The sequence below is a fragment of the Nesoenas mayeri genome (genome assembly GCF_963082525.1).
Source record: "Nesoenas mayeri genome assembly, chromosome: 2".
NCBI classification, from domain to species: Eukaryota; Metazoa; Chordata; class Aves; order Columbiformes; family Columbidae; genus Nesoenas; species Nesoenas mayeri.
The window spans coordinates 48795361-48819577 of NC_137543.1; the positions used below are offsets into that span (position 1 = coordinate 48795361).

The 24217-nt window shown below is 41.0% G+C and overlaps 1 protein-coding gene across 2 annotated transcripts; it reads left to right on the forward strand.

The window, feature by feature from the left end:
• Positions 1-4923: 4923 nt before the first annotated feature.
• Positions 4924-13909, forward strand: AQP4 (aquaporin 4; the record flags this gene model as incomplete). Of its 2 annotated transcripts, XM_080340249.1 has the most annotated exons (5): positions 4924-4955; positions 9036-9450; positions 10379-10543; positions 10904-10984; positions 13631-13909. In XM_080340249.1, the coding sequence occupies 5 exons, from the start codon at positions 4924-4926 to the stop codon at positions 13907-13909; spliced, it is 972 nt and encodes a 323-aa protein (XP_080196375.1). The 2 variants fall into 2 exon arrangements, with proteins under 2 accessions (XP_080196375.1, XP_080196376.1); XM_080340250.1 differs by lacking the exons at positions 4924-4955; positions 10904-10984 and having other exon boundaries at positions 9043-9450.
• Between the last annotated feature and the right edge of the window lie 10308 nt (positions 13910-24217).

Below are 24217 nucleotides of genomic sequence, written 5' to 3' on the forward strand. Positions count from 1 at the left end.
GTGGATTTTCTATCCCATGAGTTTTCAAATCAAGCAAGAATGCTTTTTGTAAAATATATTTAACAAAATATAAGTTATTAAACGCATGTAATGTGTCATGAGGTAAAGTGTAATGGTCTACAATATATAAAGTTACCTAGAAAATGTTGCGTTGCCATCTAGTCTAAAACTCCATCATTCTTTGACTGAGCTTTGTTTCTGTAGGAAGTGGTGACAAGGGAAGGGGCTGAGCATTTGGAGCCGAGGAGCTTAAAAACAGTAGCGGCACCATAAGGGACAGTGAGTTAGTTCAGTAAGGAAAGCATGGCTGGGTGTTAGTGTGCAACAGTGGTATATATGAAGTGGAGTACTGCATTTTCTGTGGATGATAAAGCCTGTGAGTGCTCAACCAAATTTCAGTGTCTCACCTAACAAAGTCAGACAAATGTCTTTGACTCCACTGGCTAAGACTACATAGCACATGCCTCCTGCACCCTGCCCTGTGCTGCTGCATGTCATTGCCCCCCTCCACAAGAGAGATGCTTCTCTCCCCTATTTGCAGTTGACCTGGGGTTCTTCCTCTGACTCTCCTGTACCCACCATGAGTGCCCAGCACTGCTTTCCTGCTCCTCCCCTCCAGTTCATCAAATCCTGGCCATCTCTGCCACTGATGCAGCTTTTTGCAACAGAAGCTGCAGCAGTTTGTAGCAGGAAGGGCATGTCCATGGCATGTTGAAATTACACCATTTCTAAAAGATGAAAAGAATCCAGGTGGTTCCTGTACTACCCAGATCTTGATTCTGCTTTTCCAACCATAATTGCTGCCTTTTGAGGAGGGGGGAGAGAGCAAAGAAAAAGCAGTCAATCCAAATTGTCTCATGAGAGAGGTAATAGAGCAGGGCTAAGGAAGCTCAGCAGTCATCCAAGTGCACAGCTTCTTGTAAAACCTTTCTGAAAAGCCTAAATGAATCCCCCAAATGAATGGCCATTTTGTTCCTTTCAGTTCTCCCTCTCTAGCATGGAACTCAATGTGCAGCTTGTGGACAGACAGATTCCACAATAGAGAAGGAGAGTAAAACTAAACCCACTGGAGCTTGGCCAGCAGCAATGTCAAATCTCTTGACTGATTTCCCAGGGAATTCTTGCCCTAAATGTCAGGAGAACATAGCCCTGCAGCCAAAGCTGGACCAGACTGATACCAAGCCGTGACAAAATGAATGACCTGTGTAACAAGATTACACCGCAGGAAAATTAAAACTTCAGAAATGTGCAAAGATCACATTTCAGTAAGCGGTATTTTATGTAAGATCCTTTTAGCAGACAAAGCTTAAACCAAACTTATAAACCATAAATTGGTGAGGGGAGGGGGATTTATGAGTGGCAACAGAATTAAACTTTCAGTCAGTCAGAAAAGAAAGTCTGAGAGTTTCTGCAAGCGTCAATGGTTTCTGAAAGTCTTACAGCCTGATCTCAAATGCTCTCGTTGACGGGACCCAAAGAAGGTGAAAGGAATTTAGTCTCCTAGGAGTCCGCACAGCTTTGAAAACAGCAGCTAAGTCACTCCATCACTCAGGCTCTTCTGAAAATCCTCGTGGAGCTTCTCCTGCCAGCAGCAGCAAGCATCACTTTCACTGTGGTTACCTGCAGCCGCTCACACTCATGGGGCTGGCAGGAGCCTGAAGAGCTTTGGGCTTTCTGATTCACCATCAGCTGTACTTGAAACAGGCTGGTGGATTCAAGATTTGTTTGAAAGGGCAGGAACAGCCAGAGAAAGACAGGGGAAGGGAGAGAGCACATGCATGTAGGTCTCATTGCTTTGTTGGTTTTTTTTTTTTATCTGAAAGCCTGAAGTGGTGCTGAGAGAGGAACTGAGCAAGCTGAGGAGCTTAACAACAGCAGCATAAGGGAGAACTGTCCAGATCTGCTGGGTATGAGTGGAAAAGGACTAAGGCACTGAGAAAACACAGAGTGCTTCTAAATTATGTGATTATTCTGGATTTTGGTCTTTCCACTACAGTCTTGTCTGACAAGCCCCACGGTATGACAGAACTGCCCAGGATGGATATCCATGATGCAGCCAAGGGACTCTTCCCACACTGCTACTCAGTGAGGTGACAGAATCTAGCGCTGGGAGTTTTTATGCCTCTCTCCCTCATATTATTTTAGCTTGAATTAGTTGTTTGCACATTCCTTTCTTATTTTGGCAGTGTGCCCTCTCCTCTATAACAGGCCAAACTGAAATCGCAGATCTAGCATGCTTCAACTGTCTGGGAAGTCCTTGTCCAGAACAGGGATGTCCTACGTGTTGCAGCATCTTCTCATCATGGCTTACATTCCTACAGAGATCTTTAATTCATGATGCCCTAAAAATGCCTGTAGAAACTCAGATTTAGTGTTCAGTGAAGGAGAAGCAGAGGCATAGCAAGATTCCACTGCACATTTTCCCCCTCTCAGATATGGATTGAGCTTTAACATAATTTTAAAATTTTTCATATGTATTCTTTTGTAAGTTATTTCCTCAGCACTGTTGAGCACAGAATCTATGTGGGCTCGACTTCCTCCCAATATTGTCAGATTTATGCCTGGACAAACTGGGGCAGCTTTCACCTGTTTTTCAGTGCTATCTCAAGGGGTGTCTTCCTTGCCTTCTGTGCTTTCAACAGAACATTGTTTGTTTGATTAGAGCTGGCACAGAGCAGTTTGCTCAAGGTTTGTGCCTGAAGCATTGCCTTTCTCTGTTTATGTGGCTACAGCCTTTGTCTAATCCTCCAGAAGATCTATCGCAATAAGAATGGTAGCAGTGACAGAAGCTATTAATGTTCTGGCTTCTCCATTTGGCAGTGATCTGCTCTGCAGATCAAAAAGAGCAGATATACGCTATCTGGAAAAAAAAAAAAAAAAAAAAAAAAAGGAAAAGCAATTGGTTTTGCTAAGGGCGTTTTGTTTGTGAACAAACAAATGGGCTGCAGGAGCAGAGTCTTCAAGGTGCCAAACAACAAATACATTGTCAGGGCAAAGCTATGAAAGCAAACTCAGCCCTGATTTGAAACAGCCAGCTCGAAAACTGGAAAGAAATTTGAGGTTTCTACAGGTGACTTTTGTAGCTCCTAGAACAACAGCAGAAAGGACTTGTATGATAGAAGTAGCTGTGGAGTAAAGGGCTGAAATAATCAGATAATGACTTCACCAAATGCAGGTGGGAAAAAGGTGTGGCACGTTCAAGCCACATCAAGGGAAGCCACAGGTGCTTGAAACAGAGTACTAAAAAGGAGCTTTTCATACAGCAATTCTTAGCATGGGGGAAAGGGGTAAAAAAAACTTATGCAGAAGAATATCCTCATTGAAATCCTTTCACTGTGAGGAATTCCTCTTACAGCATTGACAGAAAAAGTTGGTCTGTGAGTATATGAAGTACATGATGGGCTTATGGGTCAATAAGACAGTGTTGGGACTTGAAGTTTCTGGAATTGTTGCAGTGGGTTGTGAAGGGCATAGACTGAAAAACCAAATGCACCAATTGAAAGAGCAGAGTTGTGTAATAATGACTGTATCCCCACTTAACTAAGCTCAAGACATAAGAAAGTGAAGTGAAGCTTGAAAACAAGAAAGGCAAACGTCCAAACAGTTGTTTTTCTTTTGCCATAAATTGTTTATGTCTCTTGGTATCCTTTATGGCATCACTTTAGGAGAATAGTGGGCAAACATGAGAGAAACACCTACATCTTTTCTTTATGATCACCTGCATTTATCATAAACCATGGTCAGTAAGTATTTAACACACAGGCATGACTTTATTGCTGTGTGCACCAGCTTGCCCAGGGCATCCTGAATTGATAGCGTTATACTTGCTTTTCACTGGTGTAAACTATTACTTACAATCTCTCAGCAGAAGTTAAGAGAAGATTTTCTGCCTATGTTTTCCATACCCAAAGTAGTTAGTCAGATCTTGCACTGTTTTCTAATATTTAGAAAAACTATCTGTTATAGTGTGTCCTGTACAGGCTGGCTGATCATCATGCCAAATTATTCTTTCCCTATTGCTGCATGGATGCATTACAGTAGATGTAGTTTCTTTGTGCATGATATTTTAACTGTGTTCTACATTTGAACACATCCCTTAAAATTTTTTCTATATTGCTTATGCACAGATTTTTTTACTGCATGCAAAAGTGTAAGCCACTGGAAAAAAAGGATTTTCTAGATACTTTGTTCCAGTTTCACCCCTGTCTTCTTCAAGCAACAGTTATCATGCATTCTATAACAAAAGAATTGTGCCTGGAAACTTAGGCAAGTTTTTTTATTATTATTATTATGTGAGGGGCTGTTTTTTCATTGGAGCTTTTTCATGCTGTGGAGTCATTGGGCTCTTCTGAAGGTGGCAACTACCTGAATTTCCTCAACAGCATCTTAGTCTAAATTCAGCAGCTCTTTTCAGTGGCCTTCATTGGCATTCCACACTAGGCTAAACTTTGTTGAATTTAGCAACTTCCAATAAATAAAAAAACTTTGCGTCTCTTGTAACAAGGAGAATCCTAGTAAGGTACTAATAGGCATTTTAGATGGACTGCAAAGTCGCTTAGACTTTTTTTGCTTCAGTACAGCGTGTGGCAGAGCAGAAAACCTTTGAGTCCTCCCCAATGCTGTGCACTCCCCGCTGCAGAAGCACAGTGGGCTCGCTTCGGCCCTGGCTTCTTTTTTAACAAGTAGTCGCGAACCCCCCTGAATTCATCTGCATATTCACATGATCGCAAATGCCCGGCAGCCGGTGCTCCGGAGGCGCTTTCTGCAGCACCCTTGGCCCGCAGGCAGCAGCAGGTAGGGGAGCGCGGCGCTGGCCAGCCGCATGGTTTGGGAGCGGTGCCACCCTCCGGCCCCACGCCCTGAGCCCACCCCGCCGAGCGCCGCTCACCCGCGCTGCTGCGGCTCCGCGCCCGCCGGGGAGGCATGAGCGACGGAGCGGCCGCTCCGCGCCGCGGGTGAGTGCGCGGTGGCGCTCCGCGGGGTGCGGACGGAGGGAGGGAAGGGAAGAGGAAGGGGGCGGCCCACCCAAACCGAAGATAACTTTTTGGGAAAACTTCGAGAGGAGGGGAGGGGGGTGCGCGCTTGCGGGAGGGGCGACCCTGCTCCGCGCTCGGGGGATCCCCGCAGGTTATTCCGCCCAGGGAGGAGTGCGCAGCCGGGACGCCCTTGCGGCGCCGGCGGGAGGCTCAGGGGTGCTGCGAGTTGGTTTCCCCGGCGTTTGGCACCCAGGGGTGGCTCCCAGGGCATCTGGCAGCCTCACCGGTCCCCCTGCCCGTGGGCACTAACGAAGCCTTTCAGTCGTCCTTGGGTTTTAACATTGCAGGTGCCAAGGGGGCCAAGAGGTCTCAGACCCCTCTCCTTTTCCACACCCTAAAACTTGGTTTTATTTGTCACTTGTGAGAGGCATCTGTGCAGAAATCCCAGCTCCACACAGCCAAAAAGCTGCAGTACTGGGCTCCCAAGCCTCCCCTTCCCACCTCCTCTGGAGATCCATGTCAGTAGCTTATTCAACATTGTATTGGAAGATGAGGCAAAATGGTTATAAGCAAAGCCCTGTGATCATGCATTTGTTTTGTAACAGTAGCCTGTACCTTTCTTGCCCCAAGCTGGCAAGTGGGTCCATTTGAGCTCCAGCCCCCTGTGCAAGCACAGGTTGGGAAGTGAGTTTGCTGCAAAGATGCCACTGTAAATAGCTGCCGCATGCACAAAGCTTCTGTGTGACAGCGGTGTTGTGTGGAGTGACGGGCTACAAGCCCATGTCCAGGCTGGTTTATCCTTCAAATGAGATTAGTTAGAAAAAGAAGAATTTTTAAAATACTATTTGACTTTTGCACTGAAGCTTTTGTTATTATTTATATCATTACGGCTTTGAAGTTATAATCACGCCTGCAGCCCTGATGGCAATGTGACCCTGTTAAAAGCCACCTTACATCTTATCAGGCGCAGTCTACTGTGTAATCTTGTAGTCCAGACCAGAAAATTTAAAGTTTGGCCAGATGAAATTAATGTGTGACCATAACATGAGAGTGTCTTTCTGTTGTAGGTTGTATTTTGTGTTTACCTAAGGCAATGATGAACTGCAACTACTCCAAAAATTTGTTTTGAAACTTTGATGACAAACCTTAGCTGCTGGAAAGTCATATTTTGGTTTCAGACTTGGCACAGCCGTCACTCTCATCTCAAGACTTTAAATTAACTGCATGCTGAAAATATAGTGAACATTGGCGATGGTGTTGATTTCTAAGTTTCTGATAGTGTTTGTAAAGTAAAAAGTAAAAACCTGGACTCAGGGCTTGAACACAGTGTTAGGCTTTTATTAACATTTGTAGAGGCTTTTTTTTTTTTGCTGTGGGGAAGAAAGGTATGCAGTTTGAAAGAAAAATTTGGCCGTGATAGTTGGGCATTTTGCTGGGTGTTGAAATTATAGAAACAGACTGCTTCAGAAAAACATGTGTGCATTAAAAATAGATGTCTAGATCACTATCAAAGTGTGGCTGACAGTGTAGTTCTACCATTTTGATTTTTTTTTCCATGTAGCATGCTGTTTTAGAAGAACAGAAACTTTCTTTATGTTGATGAGCAAGCTTCTGTGTTTGATTTATGATGCTTCAGGCTTGCATGCGGCAATTCAGGGTTTTCAGGGCTGTAAATAAAATTGACAGAATTGATGGCACGTAGTCTCAGCTGGAGAAGCAGTATGAGATCTGCCCTTCAGAAGTGGTAACCTCTTTCTAGAGAGGCCCATCAGCAGTTCAGTAGAAGGTGTGATCTTTCATATCCTCCCTGTGTCTCTCTTGCATATGTGTGCACACACACACGATCACTCTTAATATGTTCTTCCAAGATATTCCACAACTAGAAGGAGGCTAACTGCACAGTTTTGATATCCAATGCAAACACCCTTTTTCTGTCCACTTCTATGGAATGAAGGAATTTAGTTAATTTGTAGATCTCATAATTCTTTGGATACAGAAAGATATAAGTAATCATATACACTCGAAAAAATAAGTCAGGAGTCATCATACCCCTCTTTCCTCTTTCTCTTCAAAAACCTAGATTCCCCTCAATAATGCCCTTGATGGTTGTAAATTTTGCAGAAGTCTGGAATATAACACCAGGGCTTGCATTTTGCCTAGCTGCCTGTGTCTATGCATCTAGGTTTCTTTTTCATGGCCTTCAGGATATGCTTCATCCCTATATTAAATGTTCATCTGGGACACGCCCTGGGAAAATGAGCTTTTCTTATTACGGCTAAAGCACCTGTGTCCTACCCAGGGCACTAAAATAACTATTAGTGAGGAAGTATCAAGGGTGTTAGAAGTAAGCCTTTAGGTTTCAGTGAGAATCTGGGCACAGGGTTCAAGTGTAAAGGACAATCAAATACCTGTGAGCTTCAGCATTGGCAGAAGCAATGATTTTGGAGTCATTTTGAACAAAAAGTCTAGTCTAGATAGTTGGTCATTAACTGGCAGTTAATATGAGATCTTATAAAAACATCTTTATGTTTGTCTGGAGTTTGACCCAAAATCAGAAGATTTTGGGGATGACTTAATTCTCTTTTGAGGTTCTGGCTTCAGTTCTCTAGAAGAAGTCCAGCTCAAGCCTCTCAGATCCCTTCACGAGAACTTTACAGCAGCCATTTGCCGGAGATAAAGTAATTCTTATTCTCATCTGAGAGTGTAGAGAACTGAGAGTTCAGATGACCTATCCAAAATACACAGTAAATTAGCATAAGAAATGAGACAGGGGAACAAATTATTTGCTCCAGTCACAGGATTAAATTGCCTTTCCCTAATTCACTGCAACTGTTAAGAAATTCATGGGCCATTCCGCTTGCAATAACTTGAAAAGGGCAGACATGCCTTTTATGCTTCTTTCTGATGTAAGTGGTATTAAATATGCATTGTAGCTCGGTTACCTTAGATAACTGAGCATAAATTCATCCATCTTCCACTTGAAATTCTGTTCCCAAATGTAGCAGCTGCATATTCTTTCTTTTGTTTTCTACTTTTTGGAGGGGTTGGAGGTTTTTTGCTTTTGTTTTTAGAGAAGAATCTTGTTGGCATTCCTTAGAAACTCATTAAAATGCTTCCCTTTTGGCTTGTTCTCCTAATTTATTAATACCACAAATAACTTTTCTTTGGTGACCCACTTTCATAGGTATCTGAACATCTAGCAAAATTGTAACTCATCAGGAAGGCAGTGTAGACTAATAAATAGCATCTCCAGACAGAGAGGAAAATCAAGACACTTCTTTCTTTGTCGCACAGAGTTCTACACACCACACATACAAAAAATACTGCTCTATTCCACAGTTTACTCAGCACCCTTAGCCCAAAAGAAAGAACTTTATTGATTGCATGATTGATTTAAAGGTCAGAATTTAGGATTGCATCTATTCCCCTGGCTGAATTAAGTTTTTACCCTGCATCCACAGTGAAGAAACTGCTCTGTGCATAAACATGAATTGAAATACTGGTCTGTGTGAATGTTCAAACAGACTTGCTGTTAGAGCACCCAGGGCAATCTCTCAACACTACACTTATCAAAACCATTAAGGTTTGACTAAGCTACTGCTTTTCATTGAATTATGGTACCTGCTTTGTCAAAAGTACAGATTTGCTTAGAAAAAGAGGATACCCACTGGTGTAATGAGCATGATTGTCAACAGGCCACTGGAAGTAGTAGGGCTGTATAGACTCTAAGTCAGGCAGAAGTCAGCTAGTGTAGAGAAATACACTCATTTCCACAGTCATTTGTGTCAAAAGATAAAGAGGTTGCTTTTTGTGAACTGAGGCCATACAGACAGACTTAGTGCGGGGGGTGATTGATCACCTTGTTTCCTGCAGGCACTCAAGCGCTGGTCATGTTTTAAGGGCAGCCTGCTCTGACAGTGCGCACATCTGTGGTTGTCCCAGTCCACGGATACTCAGCATTGCTGCTTTCTCTCCAAAGTCTGTTGGGTAGCAATGCCCTAACAGGAGAGCATAAGGCTTATTTGGCAACTTCTGATGGAGCTTTGTTTTCCTTTTCAGTAAGTGTGGACGTCTGTGTAAGTGCGAGAGCATCATGGTGGCGTTCAAAGGAGTCTGGACTCAGCCCTTCTGGAAAGCTGTTTCGGCAGAATTCTTGGCCATGCTCATTTTTGTTCTCCTCAGCCTCGGCTCCACAATCAACTGGGGTGGAGCAGAGAAGCCCCTGCCTGTAGACATGGTCCTTATCTCCCTCTGCTTCGGACTCAGCATTGCAACCATGGTGCAGTGCTTTGGACACATCAGCGGAGGCCACATTAACCCTGCTGTGACTGTGGCAATGGTCTGCACCAGAAAGATCAGCCTTGCCAAGTCCGTCTTCTACATTCTTGCTCAGTGCCTGGGAGCCATCGTGGGCGCAGGCATCCTCTACCTCGTCACACCACCAAGCGTGGTGGGAGGCCTAGGAGTCACTGCGGTAATCTCTCCTTCTCCAGCTCTTGAATGAGACTAGCTTAGAGCCTAAGAAAATATAATCAGTGTCACAGAGAATACAGAGAGCTCAACTAGAGATTTTTTAGGAGCTTGCTGATTTATTTATAAAATCTAGACGGGGCTTAAAGCTCACCTTAGGATAGGCTTATGAAGCATAATATCTATAGCAGTTCTTTTTATAGGAGTTCTCTTTCCTAGAACTTTCCCAAATCTGATGACAGCAGGTAATGTTCATTTGCATACAGAATTTAAATAATATATGCGAAAAATGCCATTTTCATGTGGGCTGGGAAAGGGGAAATTAATTCTATGCCATTATGATGAGGATTGAAAAAACATCAATTTAAAATGACATACTTTTGAAATAGATTGTGCCTTAGATTTCAGCTTTGTTCTAGACTAATAAGGAATGCCATCAGTTAGCCCTGTTGCAGGACTTATTAAAAATGCACTTGAGCCGCACACTGCTTAATTTTTAATTGAAATTTAAATTAATTAAGTCAGGGCTAATTAATGAATTTATAATTGAATAGTAAATTACAGTGCTCCCAAGAAAAAAAATGGTGAAGGGGAAGTGCAGCATTTGCAAATCCCTGTGTAAAAATAAACTATACTTCTGAGGTCTAACTTTGAAGTTCTTGTTGGGTGTTACTGTTAAGCCTTCTGTTCTCAGTCCAACGATAATTTTCCATGGCCCTCAAAGTAAAATAAAAATAAAAATTAATAAAAAGAGAAGCGGAGAAAAGCATTTGTAGGGGGCAGAATGTGTACCCTAAAAGTTCATTGCTTTCTTTCATTGTGTACTATTTAGAAACTTCTTTCATTGAAATACAATTAATGTATGTGGTGGCTTTCTGATTTACAAAATCACCTTTGCTTCATCTCCGGTGTTTTTTTTTCCCTTCTTCCAGGTACATGGGGATCTTTCCGCTGGCCATGGACTCCTGGTGGAGCTGATAATTACGTTCCAGCTGGTTTTTACTATTTTTGCCAGCTGTGATTCAAAGCGAAGTGATGTCACTGGTTCAGTAGCTTTAGCAATTGGATTTTCTGTTGCAATTGGACATTTATTTGCTGTAAGTTAATGGCTTCTCTTTAAAAAAAAAAAATAGACCCCTTGTCCCTTTATGCCTACTTCAGAGGTAAATAGAAACTGCTCTATAGCTATATAGCTGCTATATTCTTTATGGATCCATGCAAAAACCCTCTGGAGTAGCAGGAGGGACCCGCTTGGTAGGGTGTTGCATCAAAGGTTTTCTGCCTGTTTATGTGATGACTTAGTTAATTTTGTGATAAGACTCAGGAGAGTGATAATACTTGCTATCAAGCTTCAAAGCTGTGCAAAACCAGGGTATCCCCATAGTACAAGGGCTAGCAGAAATATAATAAACTTTGTCAAAATTTTAAAAACAGATAACATTTTGTCTTTGCTTTAGATCAATTACACTGGTGCCAGTATGAACCCAGCTCGATCATTTGGACCTGCTGTCATCATGGGGAGATGGGAAAACCAATGGGTAACTCTGCTTTCATGCTTCATTCACCATAGTGGCAAACAGCTATCAGGATTTTTCATATATCATTTGCTTTTAATTATTTTTCCCAGTACATCACATAGACACCATCACTGAGGAAGACAGGTGCTGACCTGCCACAAGCTTTGGTATAATTCTGCTCCTCACCTAGGACTGGAGTGCAGTATGCAGAACTTTGGAATAGCTTCTCTCTATTTAGAGTCTGTTTTGTGGAGGTAGTAGCTGGGGTAGAAAGGAAATCATACAAAAATTTTAAAACAAAAAGAGCAATCCAGCGAGACTGAAAGAATTGAACTGCTCGTAAGAAAAATCCTCTGAGGCAGATTGCAAACCTCCTGGTCACGCTGGTGAGAAGTTATGGGAGTAATTCTGTTGGCTTCACGTTTCACCAGGTTCTGCTGCAAACCAGGGCAGATGTACAAAATGAGAGAGTGGACCCTCTGTAATGTGGTTCCTGGAGGAGAACCTGCCTGGCAAATGCCCACAGTGAGAGATGAAGGGGTCACAGTCTGGTCTTTGCAGACCACACCAAATGTTACCTGCTTCAGTTTGAAAGTATCAGCTTAACTAGGAGTATTTGCGCAGGAAACAATTTGATAAACAGATTGTGAATGATGCAGTCATTTTCTATAGCATCCCACTATTAAACTTATTAAAACCCAATTCACATTTTGAAAGGGAGAGATGGATTGCAGCTCAGCCTTACCTAAATAAAGACAGAGAAAGCACTTGTAGGGACAGTTTCCAATGCTAACTGTAAGAACTGCATGTTACAGTGCATGTAAGGATTTTCTTGTTTTTTAAAGTATGAAGCCCACATTGCTCCCACTGCAGCTAATAACAGAAATAGCATTGTCTTCAGGCCCTAAGGCTCCAATTCTGCAAACACAATACCATGTGTAACTTTGTTCCCAAGAGTTATCCTATTGAGGCAGATTTACCCAGTTATTAGTGGATGGCTTGTTCCTATGAAAAACTGCAGTAGTTTTTCATGAGATTAATTATCCATACTTTGATGGAGCCTGTAATTTATAACTAAAGCTGTGAATAATAAACAAATGTACCATGGAGCAACTTGTAGGGAAAGCTTAGTTACTGTCCTGGTCACTTGGAAATACGGTCATTTCTTCTCCTTCAATGCAGTGACATTGGCATGCCGTTGACAGAAGCCCATGGGCTTCTGCACCTACTAATGTTACAGAATTGCTGCTTGTTGTGCTGAAATAGATACGTACTCTCCAAAGTTGTATCTGTCAGTTGTATTTGCTTATTAAAATTAAATACTCAGCTTGTTGGATTCTGCTGGATCAAAAGCCAAATTTGGTTTATTTTCAAAATGTGAGTCTGAGATACTGAATAGAACTGTTTGTGTGTACACTAGGAAAGGTTTTGTTTCCTAAAAAGTTCCTTGTCACCTTGGGTGAGAACACAGGAAGAAAATCAGTCTTCTGTGTTGGTGTTTATTTTGTGTGTCATCTTGCAAATAGTCCATATATGTTGTCTACAGCTGACAATAAGTTATGAAAAATGAGAGGAGGCCTCTTGTAAAGAGATGGATCACTAAAACTTGATGAAACTTTCTTTTCAAAGATGTGGGCCTGCTTCTCAGTTACCTTACTCCTGCTAGTTTAAAAACAAAGTTATGCCAGGGCAGCTATATGTTGTATGGGACTACAGAACTCTGTTTGACAAATCTTACATGACTCTACCTAGATCTGTGGCCTTTTTTTTTTTTTTTTTCCCAAGAAATGTTATGGTTATGATCTAACTAAGGATGATGAAGAACCTGTGCTTTTTTGTTATGCGACTAAGTGTAAAAAAATTAGTTAAATCTCCCATAAAGAAGGGGGAGACTAAAAAAAAACCAAACCACCACACCAGCTTCTTTCTGTTAACAGAAGATAGGGCTAGGGCAGCCAGAGAGGATGTCTCTGTGTCTATCCATGGGAGGTATCCCTGGCTTTTTCTGCCATTCAGCTGGCCTTCTTGAGAAGGTTGTTAAAAAGACAAATAGGCTGAAATAATTTTCAGGCATAAGGGAGGTAGTAACTGTACCACTCTGACATGTCCGCGTAGGTCCCTCTGCTCAGCAGGATCCACTGCCTGGCAACTCACTAAACACTCTTATGAGAGGAGATTTTAGGGGACAGCTGCACCCACAAATGTGAGGTGGTTTAGATGACTAGATTCACGGTGACTAGGGAGAACTTCTGAAGGGGCTTAAATATGTGTGTGAGAGAGAGACTGGGAGTAGGCAGAAATAAAATAAATAAAAAAGTGGCAAAGGACTGTTGCCATTAAATGCCTAAGATACTGCCTTCTGACCAACTTCATATGTGATTTTAGAGCAGTCACTTAATTGCTGAGTTCCAGGTCACTGCATGTGAAACCTAGTGTAGTTACATGTCTCTGCATCATAACCTGGTATGATAGTAGATTTCATCCCAGTTCATGAAAACAGTGTGACCATGCATTTCTGGAAAGCAGAATTGGCTTGAACAATTGGGCTAGGGTATTTTCAGATAGTTTTCTGGGTGAAGTTTGTAGCAACATGTTTTTTCCTGAGACTCTGGCTTCTTTATTTGCTTTAGAGCTTAGTGCCTGTATTTTTTCAACCTCTTTTTACAGGTGTATTGGGTGGGACCAATCATAGGAGCAGTCCTTGCTGGTGCTCTTTATGAGTACGTCTATTGCCCAGATGTTGAACTCAAACGCCGGTTTAAAGATGTCTTCAGTAAGGCCACCCAGCCGTCCAAAGGGAAGTACATCGAGGTGGATGATAACAGGAGCCACGTAGAGACCGATGACCTGATCCTGAAGCCTGGCATAGTTCACGTGATTGATATCGACAGGGGTGAGGACAAGAAGGGAAGAGATCCATCCAGTGAGGTGTTGTCTTCTGTATGACTAGCAAGAAGCACTGAAAGCAGAGAGCAGCCTGCTAACCTGTCCACAGATATCCTTCCACCTATTAAGGAAACAGATCTCCTCTAAACTGAGCTTCTACCATTTCTTAACAGGTATGGTATGAGCAGCTGCATGACAGTGGTATCACCAAGCCATACACCTGCTCAGTTGGCATATTAGGACTTTGCTATAATTAGGATTCCCCATCTATTATTCCAAATTAAGAGTTGTTCCTACTATTTTCCTCTCCTTCTTTCTGGAACAATCCCAGAGTCAAAAAAAAAGATGAAAGCACTCTACTTTAATAAATCAGTCAATAATGAAATGAAGAAAGAGATGTTTAACATTCAGATTGACAGTTAAGACATATCAGGAAATGCCTATAGACATGAAGACCTACTTATCAGATTGTTCTTCTGACACTTAATTGGCTGTTGTCAGCTCCAATTAGAACATCTTATCCATTAAGCATTCTCTGCAAGGTTCAGGAATAGCACCAACAGTATTTTAGAGTTTTATCCACAGTCAAGCAAGGAGTATTGTTTCCACTCATGTACATCACTGTTGCCTTGCAAACTACCTCTGAAAAAATGATACTTTAATAGGTTTAAAAAATAATAATTCTATGAACCCATCAGATTTCACTCATGTGATTTCCAGTATAAATATATTAACTTCATTCCTTCCTGGGAGTAAATATGCTGAAATTGAATGTGGAAGCCTACTGCAATAAGGCTGCAAACTGTTTGACTGTACTTCATGCTCCCTCTTGTCATTCTCTATCTGGTGAAACATTCTCCTGGGGTTTGACTATTGACCATTTAGTGTTAGCAGACTCTCAAGGTCATGCAAAGAATATAAAGGCTTTCCTGTTACTTAATAACTCAAATAAGAGATATCAGAAGAAAAGAAGGCATATCTGTTTTCAGTGCTTCAAATACACATTTCTGTGCTAATTTGTGTAAACTAAAGGTTTAATTTACTTACCTACTTTCTTACAAGATGGTTGGAGATATGGGGTTTTTAATTTATTAGTAATGTAGAGGGATTTTACCTTTTAACTGTATTGAAACACGGATTGGGAAGTATTTTTTTATAACAGATGATAAAAATTTGACTGCTTCTGGCTTTTTGTTGCAACTGATGCCTAACTATTTGAACAGGATCAATGCTTGTTCCAGTGTTCATATAGTCTTAATTACGCCTCTGGCAAAGGTTTCTTTATCTGTTGTTAGGAAAAGATGCAAGCACTTGCAGGGTTTTTTTAGGGAGAAATGGACATGAAATATGTTCAGTAATCAGTCTTTCCCTTACAGAAGTACTTAGACATAAACACCACAGCAGAACATTTCTGTAAAACTCTTACTGATTTACTGCTTTTGTTTCTGATCAGTGGCTTTGGGTTTTGCAATATGCAGCTGCAGAGCAGTCAGGAGCATAGTATTATTATGGTAATTGTATAGTTTTTATTTTGAAATTGGAAAGCTACTCCTGCCTATTTAGCAATAACAGGGAAAAAAGTATTAGTACTGAGTGTGGGCTGTAATAGCCTTGTCCGCTCTTTGACATACTCTACATGCAGTCTTTATTACAGGGAATTAGACATTTCTAATGAGATAATAAAGCACTGCTACACTCAAATCTGTGCACTATGATCCAACACTAATTCTACTATCCCAACTCACACCACTGTATAGTCCCAGCATGTCCTGCCATACTCGTTCTCCTAGTTTCAGGCTTTCCTTGTCTTAAAGCCTGTTGGAGTGTGGTGTAAGCTCCCTGCATCGAGCATGAGATTCACAGCTCCTCCATGCATTTGCAGTTGGACCACAATCTCTTCCCTGCAGCCCCAGGCACAGCACATGGCACACTTGGGTGCAGGACAGGGCTTTCTTGAGTGACCCAGCAACAGCCCCGTTCCCAACACGTGGGTCCTCCTGGCAGACATGCTCCCCATCACGTACCTGCTGCAGCATCACAGCAGAGGCTACCTGGACAGCGTGGTTAAACAGCTGATATTTGTCCTTAGCTGGGCTCTGACACAGTGACAGCATCAGGGCTCAAGGGCATGAGCATGGTTAGGGACCTGCAAGGGACAATGTCAAATGGCAGGGACAGGCTCTTTCCCACAGCAAGGATTAAGTCTCCCAGGGAAGGGCAACACAGGTGTGGTGTTCAGACCCCTGCATACCTCTGCTCAGATAGGTAAATACTATGCTAAACGCATTCAGTGAGAAAGAGCCAAACTCGTGGGGTTTGTTGGTTGGCTTATTTGTTTGTTTGACTAGGCATTAGTTCTGTTTTTATTTTTTCTTTAAATGCTGGATTTGTTAAAGGGACACTTTGATTAAACCTTTTCCCTATCTTAAACAGGTAAAGTAAGGAGTAATATACATAACACTGGTAGATTTTTAAGTGAAGGTTTGCATTTTTTTTTATTTAAAGACACTCCTTAGAAGCTCTTAAATTGTGAATTTTGCATGGTACTGTATTATTTAAATAAGAACCTATGATTTGTTTTATGCTTAAGGGTCCTTTATGCAAATGGCTTGGTGCATACTTTCCTCAGTCAGCCTGATTCTGCTGCTGATGTGAGCATAACACAAGCAGAGCACCAACCACCTCAGTTAGGAGGATTTATTTCTTTGAAACATATCATAGGTGGTTCAGCCCTACCACAAGAGGTCACCATTCATGTAAGGGATGTCACTCTTCAGCATCCCTTAGGACTCGATTTAGTTTTGACCTGCAGGGATTTGTGCTTCTCCAAGTCATTTTGCAGTGGTATCATCACTGTAACAATAGTCATATTTGGTTAAATAATAGACTAGTGTGACCTTTTTATGGATTGAAAATACTTTTGCCTTAATATGATTTAAAAATCTGTACTTTAATATTATTTGAGTGAGATTTATGTTCTAAAGGCCTTCAGGTCTAGATTGCACCTCTAATATAACTTTGTGTCATCTTAAAGTATTTATGTGTTGGGATGAGACATGGCAAATGTCTTTTGTTTATAATGGTGGTTGGATATCACAGGAAGTCGGCCAGGCGCATCATCATACATCACATACACATACATCATCCAAAAACATGGATGAGTTTCTCATTCCTCCATGATGGTGTGATTGTTTCTAATGCTATATTTGCACTTTAATCAACGTAATCAAAATATTTACTCACTGGATTTGGGGAAAAAAAGGTTGGAAGCTAAGGGTGGTTACACTGAGGCACACAAAAACCTTTAGGATTGTATGAACTCTGAGGACTTAATCAGCCCAATTCTAACTGTTCTCAAAAAAAAAAAAAGGCGAGGGGCAGAGAAACCCTGCTGCATTTGAGTTGTCATCATAACCCTTCTCCTGTTGAAGCATTTGGGAACTTTATCTTTCATTCGTTCAGTGGAAGCAGGAGCAAGACTCATCTCATGCAGTGTTTAGTCTTGTCATTTGTATTTGCATGTGATCTTTTCAAAATGTGTTTTATTTCTGATTATTAATAATTGCCACAGTACTTGCTTAGAAAATTAGATGGCCTTCACATTTCCACCTTTCTAGTGCTCAGTGGCAGAGCAGTTGCTGCTGTGCTCTGCAACATTTTATCTGCAGTCTGTGTAACACATTCAGGATTTTATACACCATCCAATATTTTAAATCTAAATAAAATATGTGAGAATTTACATTGTGAACCTTTCTTTCCAAGGTGAGAGATGAAATCACCATGCATGGTTTTTTTGTATCTCAAAACAACCTGTATGTATCTGAGTTTCTCAAGGACTTACTAAATAGACAAGATGCAATATAAACTGAACTATTTGTTACCCACTGATACTGATGCGGTCTCTAATTTAGAACAAATGAGGTAAAGCAAACTATGTACATGGATTTTTCCACAAGACTGCTTATTGTTGAAATGCTTAGTCACCATGATATCAGAACTAATGTTATAGGACTTAAAATTTCCATTTGTAACATTTGGAATAATTTACTGAAATGTACACTATGAAATAATACATGATTATCTGGTTCCCACTTGTGTTCTACTGTATCTCACACTACTGTTGCAAATAAATTGTCTGGTTAAAAAAAAAAAAAGGCAAGGTGGTCAATGGAGATATTTAATGATCCTAAAGATCAGGATGGAAATACAAGGAAAAAATCCAATCCAGGGGGGTATGGCAGTGTGTGCTGCTGCGAATGAATGATTTACTGTGGAAGAATATTCATCAGTGAAAAGAGTTGAGTGTGACAGAGATTTAATATCTTTTGGGAAACAAGCTAAATCAATTAGAGCAGAAGTTATGCTGATACACGTACATCACCAATTTTGCTAGATGTTTTTAAAACTCATAGGACTAGGGGAGAGCTAACATTTTGCAAAAATCATAAAAATGACACTGGCACTTCAGAGTCCTTTCGCTAAAGCACGGCTTGTGAGACCAAGCTCCCATGTGGAACTCCAGCAATTATTATACATTTCTGGCTGTCTGGCTCCTTGCTTGGAATGCCAATTTTAACTCCTAAGACATGTATGGCATTCATGGAGGAAATCTGGATTCTGAAAATGATTAATATATATGAAAACCCATCACCTGGGATAGCATCTGATCGGCAGGGACGGCTGAGGGTAGACTTGTAGCCAAATCTCACCCCTCTCAGAGGTTCAGCTCTTGCCTTCAGTTTCTTCATATCCAAGCTCCAAGAGCACCTCCCAAAAGGCTTAGGGGTTTGTGTGTCTGTGTGCCTAGTATATACCTTACTATACACATGATCTGTACTTTACAGAAAGTGCTTCCCACAGGAATTTAGGCAGTACTAGTTAAATTATTTTGGAGTCACAAACATAGGAAAAATTCGACACTTCAGGAGACTCACAAACAGGGATCTAGGTGTCTGGAGAGTTAGAAAGGCAAACAAGTATTGATGTAGCCATCTCCATGGTTAAGATGCAGTAGGGTCCTGTGAGGAACAGGAAAGCAACAAATGTGCAAGGAAGAGCTTTGTCATGTACCTCTTACCCTATGTTTGCTGGCATGGTGGCATTACTTATGGGATAAAAACACGGTCCCTGTTGTATGAGGAGACACACACAGGCTTGTGGGTCATATCTGAGCCACCTAATGGGAGAGGCTGGGCTGTGCTGGATGAGTGATGTCCTTACTCTAAGCTCCAGTGGCGACACCAGTTTCAGCAGCAACAACTGCAAAGAGCAACTGTGGTTCAGTTATCTGTTTAAAAACAGAACTTATAGTGTAGATATTCCCAATATCAGCTTCCTTTTGAACCCTCTTTTGGCTTTGGACTCTTTTTATCTGTTGCAGATTGTGGCATTTGCAAGCATTATAAGCTGCTTTGTTTATATCAGACTGATAACTGTTATCTTGGCTATTAATTTCTTTTGATCTTTCTTACCTCATTAGAAAAGCTACACTTGCAAGTACAAAGACTGTAAAGTAATCTATCTAAAAAAAACTATACCAATGTTCTTTTGAAAGGCAAAAGGACCTTATCTTATCAATATTTGTCTCTCACCTTGCCATGTGTGATAGGCAGAGGCTTTCTGCAGCTGTGCCTGGCAAACAGAGTTCCCAACTGCTTTTCTCCACTCATACACAGCAATGACCTTCCTACAATGTTTCATCTCAATTTCCCTTTTGATATGAACCTTCATAAAAAGCTCTGGAATTCACAATATGTCCAAAAGTTTGTATTAATAGACTCCATGTGTGCACACATGTGGATGCGAAAGATGCAGAGAGATGCACAACTTTGCACAGCCACTGGATTTACTCCTCCTGTCAGTGGACAACAGCAGTGGGACAACAGCCCATGGAAGATGGGCTCCTATGTGAGATTGCTGCATGCCTCACTGGAATCCTAGTTATTTCTGAGCCATATGACTTCAGCTTGAAGAGGGGTCATGGCTGTCTTCTACTGCCATGGAGCCAACTGGGTTCTGCTGCTCTTCCTCTCAAGGTTCATTTGCCATAAGGCCTTTTCTTCCACACACGAACCATTTAAAAATATATTACCTTACACATTTTAGAATCTTCTAACATGAGAAATATTCTACCATTTTCCCACTGTACCATAGGGTCAGGTCCATTTATTCTGGGGGATTGTTGCTTTACTTTGGAACAGCAAATCTCAAGGCATTGGTGATTCATTCTTTGTTCCTTAAAAAGATCCTTCGATAATTCCAGTGATATCTCCACTATTCTGTTCCAGTGCTTAATTATTTCCATTTGCTCAGTGCCTAGCTGCCTAGTGGTCCCATCTTCAGAGAGGAATGCATGCTTATTTTGTTTTGTTTTGCTTTATTCCCTGCCTTTCCCTCTGAATGAGCTCATCAGAGCTGAAATGAGATGGTTTAGTCTCTGGACCCTTCTTCTCAGAGGTTTTTCAAGATGCTACTGCCACTTTGGACTTGGGGCTGCTACTGCCACTTTCTCTAGGCAGCAGTAGAGTTGCCCCAGAGGGGAGCATCTCATCTGCCTTGACTTGCCAGAGCAGTACAGTAGACAGGCTAAATCCTGCCTTGGTTTCAGAGAAGAGATGAAGTCAGTTTGCACCAGCTGAACCCAGTCTTAGACAATTTCAGTAGAGTAAACAGTCTCCCAGCAAAGAATTAATCAATTTTGAAAAGATGGGATTTGGGCTTGTGGCAAATCCCTGGGCTCTAATCTGCAAGAAAAACATCAATAGGAAAACTGGAACAATGGTCGATTGGCCCTGTAAGTTCTGAACATATGCACATGAACATCCAGTAAGGAAAAGTCTAATGCTTCATGATTAAAGATGACAGAGCAGGGACAAAATGAACTCTGGAGATCAGGAAGATGTACATAGATGTTGGACCCTTCTGCTCTTTGCCCACAGGTATTGCTCCAGAGAAACAGCTGCACAGTATCTTCTCAGAGCTGAGTCAGACCAGCTGTACAGGGTAGGATGCACACAAACATAAATGTTTCAGACACAAAGCATTTTTGTTTTTCTCCCTCCTTCCACAGCTGCCCAGCACACTTCAGATTTACTGGAAGCAAATATTCCTAGGGCATAACTGCAGAAGCTTCTCTAGCCTCAGGACTAAAATGTGAGAATAAAGCTTTGTGTTCTCCAACATTTTAGCTTTGAAAAGCCAAGCAAATACCATGGAGGGAGCTTTAACAAAGGAGGTCAAAAAGCCCTTCTGGATCCCTCTGCACCCTAGTCATTCCTAGAGCTACCCTTAGAGAAGCAATCCATAGGTTAATTTATCACTGTGTAAATAAAATATGCCCCAACTTCTTTTACCACTAGCCTTTCTGAGGAAAAATAAATAATCTTTGGTTGAGCGTAGTTGAAGAGCATCTAAGGTTTATATATAGCTGCTATTGCTGTTGTGTCTGAGTAGTGGTGAGAAGGTCAAAGCAAAATTATTTTATTCTCTCCCCAGTTAGAAAAATTGCTTTGTGTTTTTGTTTTTGGGGGCAGGAGGTGATTTTGTCTTTTTTACTCTTACAGACCTCTGTTTCTTTCAGGATGTCTGCACTGTATTTTGTCTTTTCTACAGGTTAAATCCTCAAATGTTTTATGGAATTAAGTAGAACAAATAGATTTCCCATCTAGCGAAATCTTTCACTATTGTTTGGGGCTTTTTTACCTTTGTCAGAGAATGTCACTTGAGGATGCTTTAACTTTTCTAGATGTTTGATGTCTTTACGCTGCAGGATCTGATGGCACCCTTCATCACATGTTCTCCATTTTCTATATTTCCCACATAGACAGCTGTCCCTTCAATGGGTTTGTGGCCCTATGGGGACCGCTGAGGTTTTTACAACAAAGCTTCACATATCTCATTTTCTGATTCAGATTCTTCTTTTTCACTTCAGATGGTATTGTTTTTACAATAAAAGACATGCAGCTTCTGTGAATTTTATTTCATGAAAAACCTAATTTTTTCTTCCAAGTTCAGACCTTTTTTTAATCATTGTTCTCAACATTTTGGTAATTATTTAGAATTTATCATTAAAGCCTCCATATTCAAGACCATTACCAAAGTAATGTTTGTGTTTTTTGTATTCCCTTTGTTTCTCATTTGCCATGTGTGAAGGGTCAGTGTTTTTTGTGTGAAAACAAAGGAAGAAAACTCACATTCTAGCAGTTAGTTATATGTGGCATAGATGGAGCCTCATGTGCTGGAATGAGCCTGAAATGTTGTCATTTCATACTCCTGGAAACAAAAACTTTAGTCAACAGGGAAACATCTCATAGGTTTCAGAGTTAACTGGGAAATATATAATCCTAAAAACATGAGGTGAAAACCTGAATACTAAACTCCAGCTTTGCAATCAGAGGATGCGAAATCCACATTGTATACCTCAGCCCTGAATATGGCTCCTAAGTGATTTGTTATGTGCAAAAAATTGCCGTGTACAATTTGGGGCTAAATCAGCTCAGAGGATACCTCTACCCTAACATTTGAAGGTCCATTTGCCATTACCCAGACCAGAGGTACTTTCCTTTCAGAGTGTCTCCGTCGGCAGAAGATTTGGAGCAAGCAGGACTCCATGTGTCTGAACTCATTTGTGGGTTCAATACAACAGTGGAAAAACAGATACAGGGTCATGTATGGCCAGAGTTGACGAGGAGGCAAGCTGAGGGCAGGCAGACAAGGGGACAAGCACTTGACAAATCAAGAAATGAGCTGTGTTGCTTTGGGCTGCTCCCCAGACAGTCTCTGTAAAGCCATGCAAACAGAGTTCTTACCTCCACCTCCAAGAAAGGATGTGATAGAAGGATGTAAACAACAACAAACTTTCCACTTCTCAGAAGGCAGTCTTATAACAAAAGCAACTTTCAAATACTGAGTCCTGAAGTTCCAGGAAATGGTTAAAACTGTTTTTACAATTACACTTCTATATGTTTTTATTTATTTATTAATTTTACATTTACATATATGTATATATAAAATACATATTATATATTTTTATATGTTTATAGTTATATACACACATATGCGTGTATACATAAATTATATAGACTCTGTTTCCCTGAAAATAAGACCCATCCTGCTAGCATGATTTTTCAGGATTTTTAAGTATGCTTGAAATAATAAGTTCTACTCCAAATATAAGCCCTAGTTACAGTTCATTTTAAAAAGTTAATTTAAATAGTGTCCAGGCAGCTATACATGTAAAAAAGTAAGCATCTTTGGGAGAAAAAATTTTATAAGACTCTGTCTTATTTTCAGGGAAACAGGGTATGCATATATTAGAAAAGGTTAAGCAATCTTGAAGAGCTCTGGTCACCTCACAGATTTAATAGTAAACTCTAACTGGGAAGATAATACAGGCATTCTGTAACAATTCATTCTTCCTTTCTAAACATTGGTATTTTCTCTCTTATGAATATTAACATTTCCCCAGCTAACATAAACTGTTTATTCTGCAGATAAGTCTGCAAAGGAGAAGCCTTGTCTGCTCTCATGGTTGTTACACAGGCAGCATTTTTCTTGTGGTTTAATTTAGCATGAAGCTACAAAAGCTCTCTGTAAGTATCAAATTGTTACACCTACACAGAGTAAACATAACACAACTCACTTGAAACATGATGGTTTTCTCTTGCCTGCTTGGTAACTTCTTGAAGGCACACCAGGTCAAGAAGTCCTGAAGATCCACCAGTTCATTTCCAGAACAACTGCACTATGTAATACAGACACTTTTTTTTCTTTTCTTTTTGTGTGTACATCCTTCTGTCTGCTTGGAGTGCCTCTAATAGTGATAATCCATTGACAAAAATAACAATAGGGGTATTTTTAATTCCTTTTTTTACAGGACAAACCTTACTAGTGAGGCTGCTGCCTAAAACATATCTGTATAACCCAGGCATGTAATTTCTGCAGGTCAGGTATTTTAATTCTGCAGACCTACATATGAACCTAAAGGAAGGGTAGTGCCCAGTGTACTATCTTGATCATATAAATTTACACTGTGGCTGTGCCTTCCCTGGCCCTCAATAGCAGTAGCAGGGCTATAAAAAGCCTGCTTAGCCAGAGGCATTGTGGCTTTTTGGTTGATGAAACAGAACTCCCTTCCCCTTCCTTGCTGCTGCCAGCTCTTCTGAGGGCTGCAATGGGTGGCCTGATATGCTTCAGCTGCTCCAGACCTAGAGATTTTCATTTAGGACTGAAGGAGATCATTAATGAGTACTTGGGAACATATAGTTGTTGTTAAATAGTGAGAAGATTAGGTTTAGCTGTGTTTGGTTTGGTTTGTGTTGTCTGTTTGGTGAAAACAAGATGAGAAGATCAGATTTGCAATAACATTGA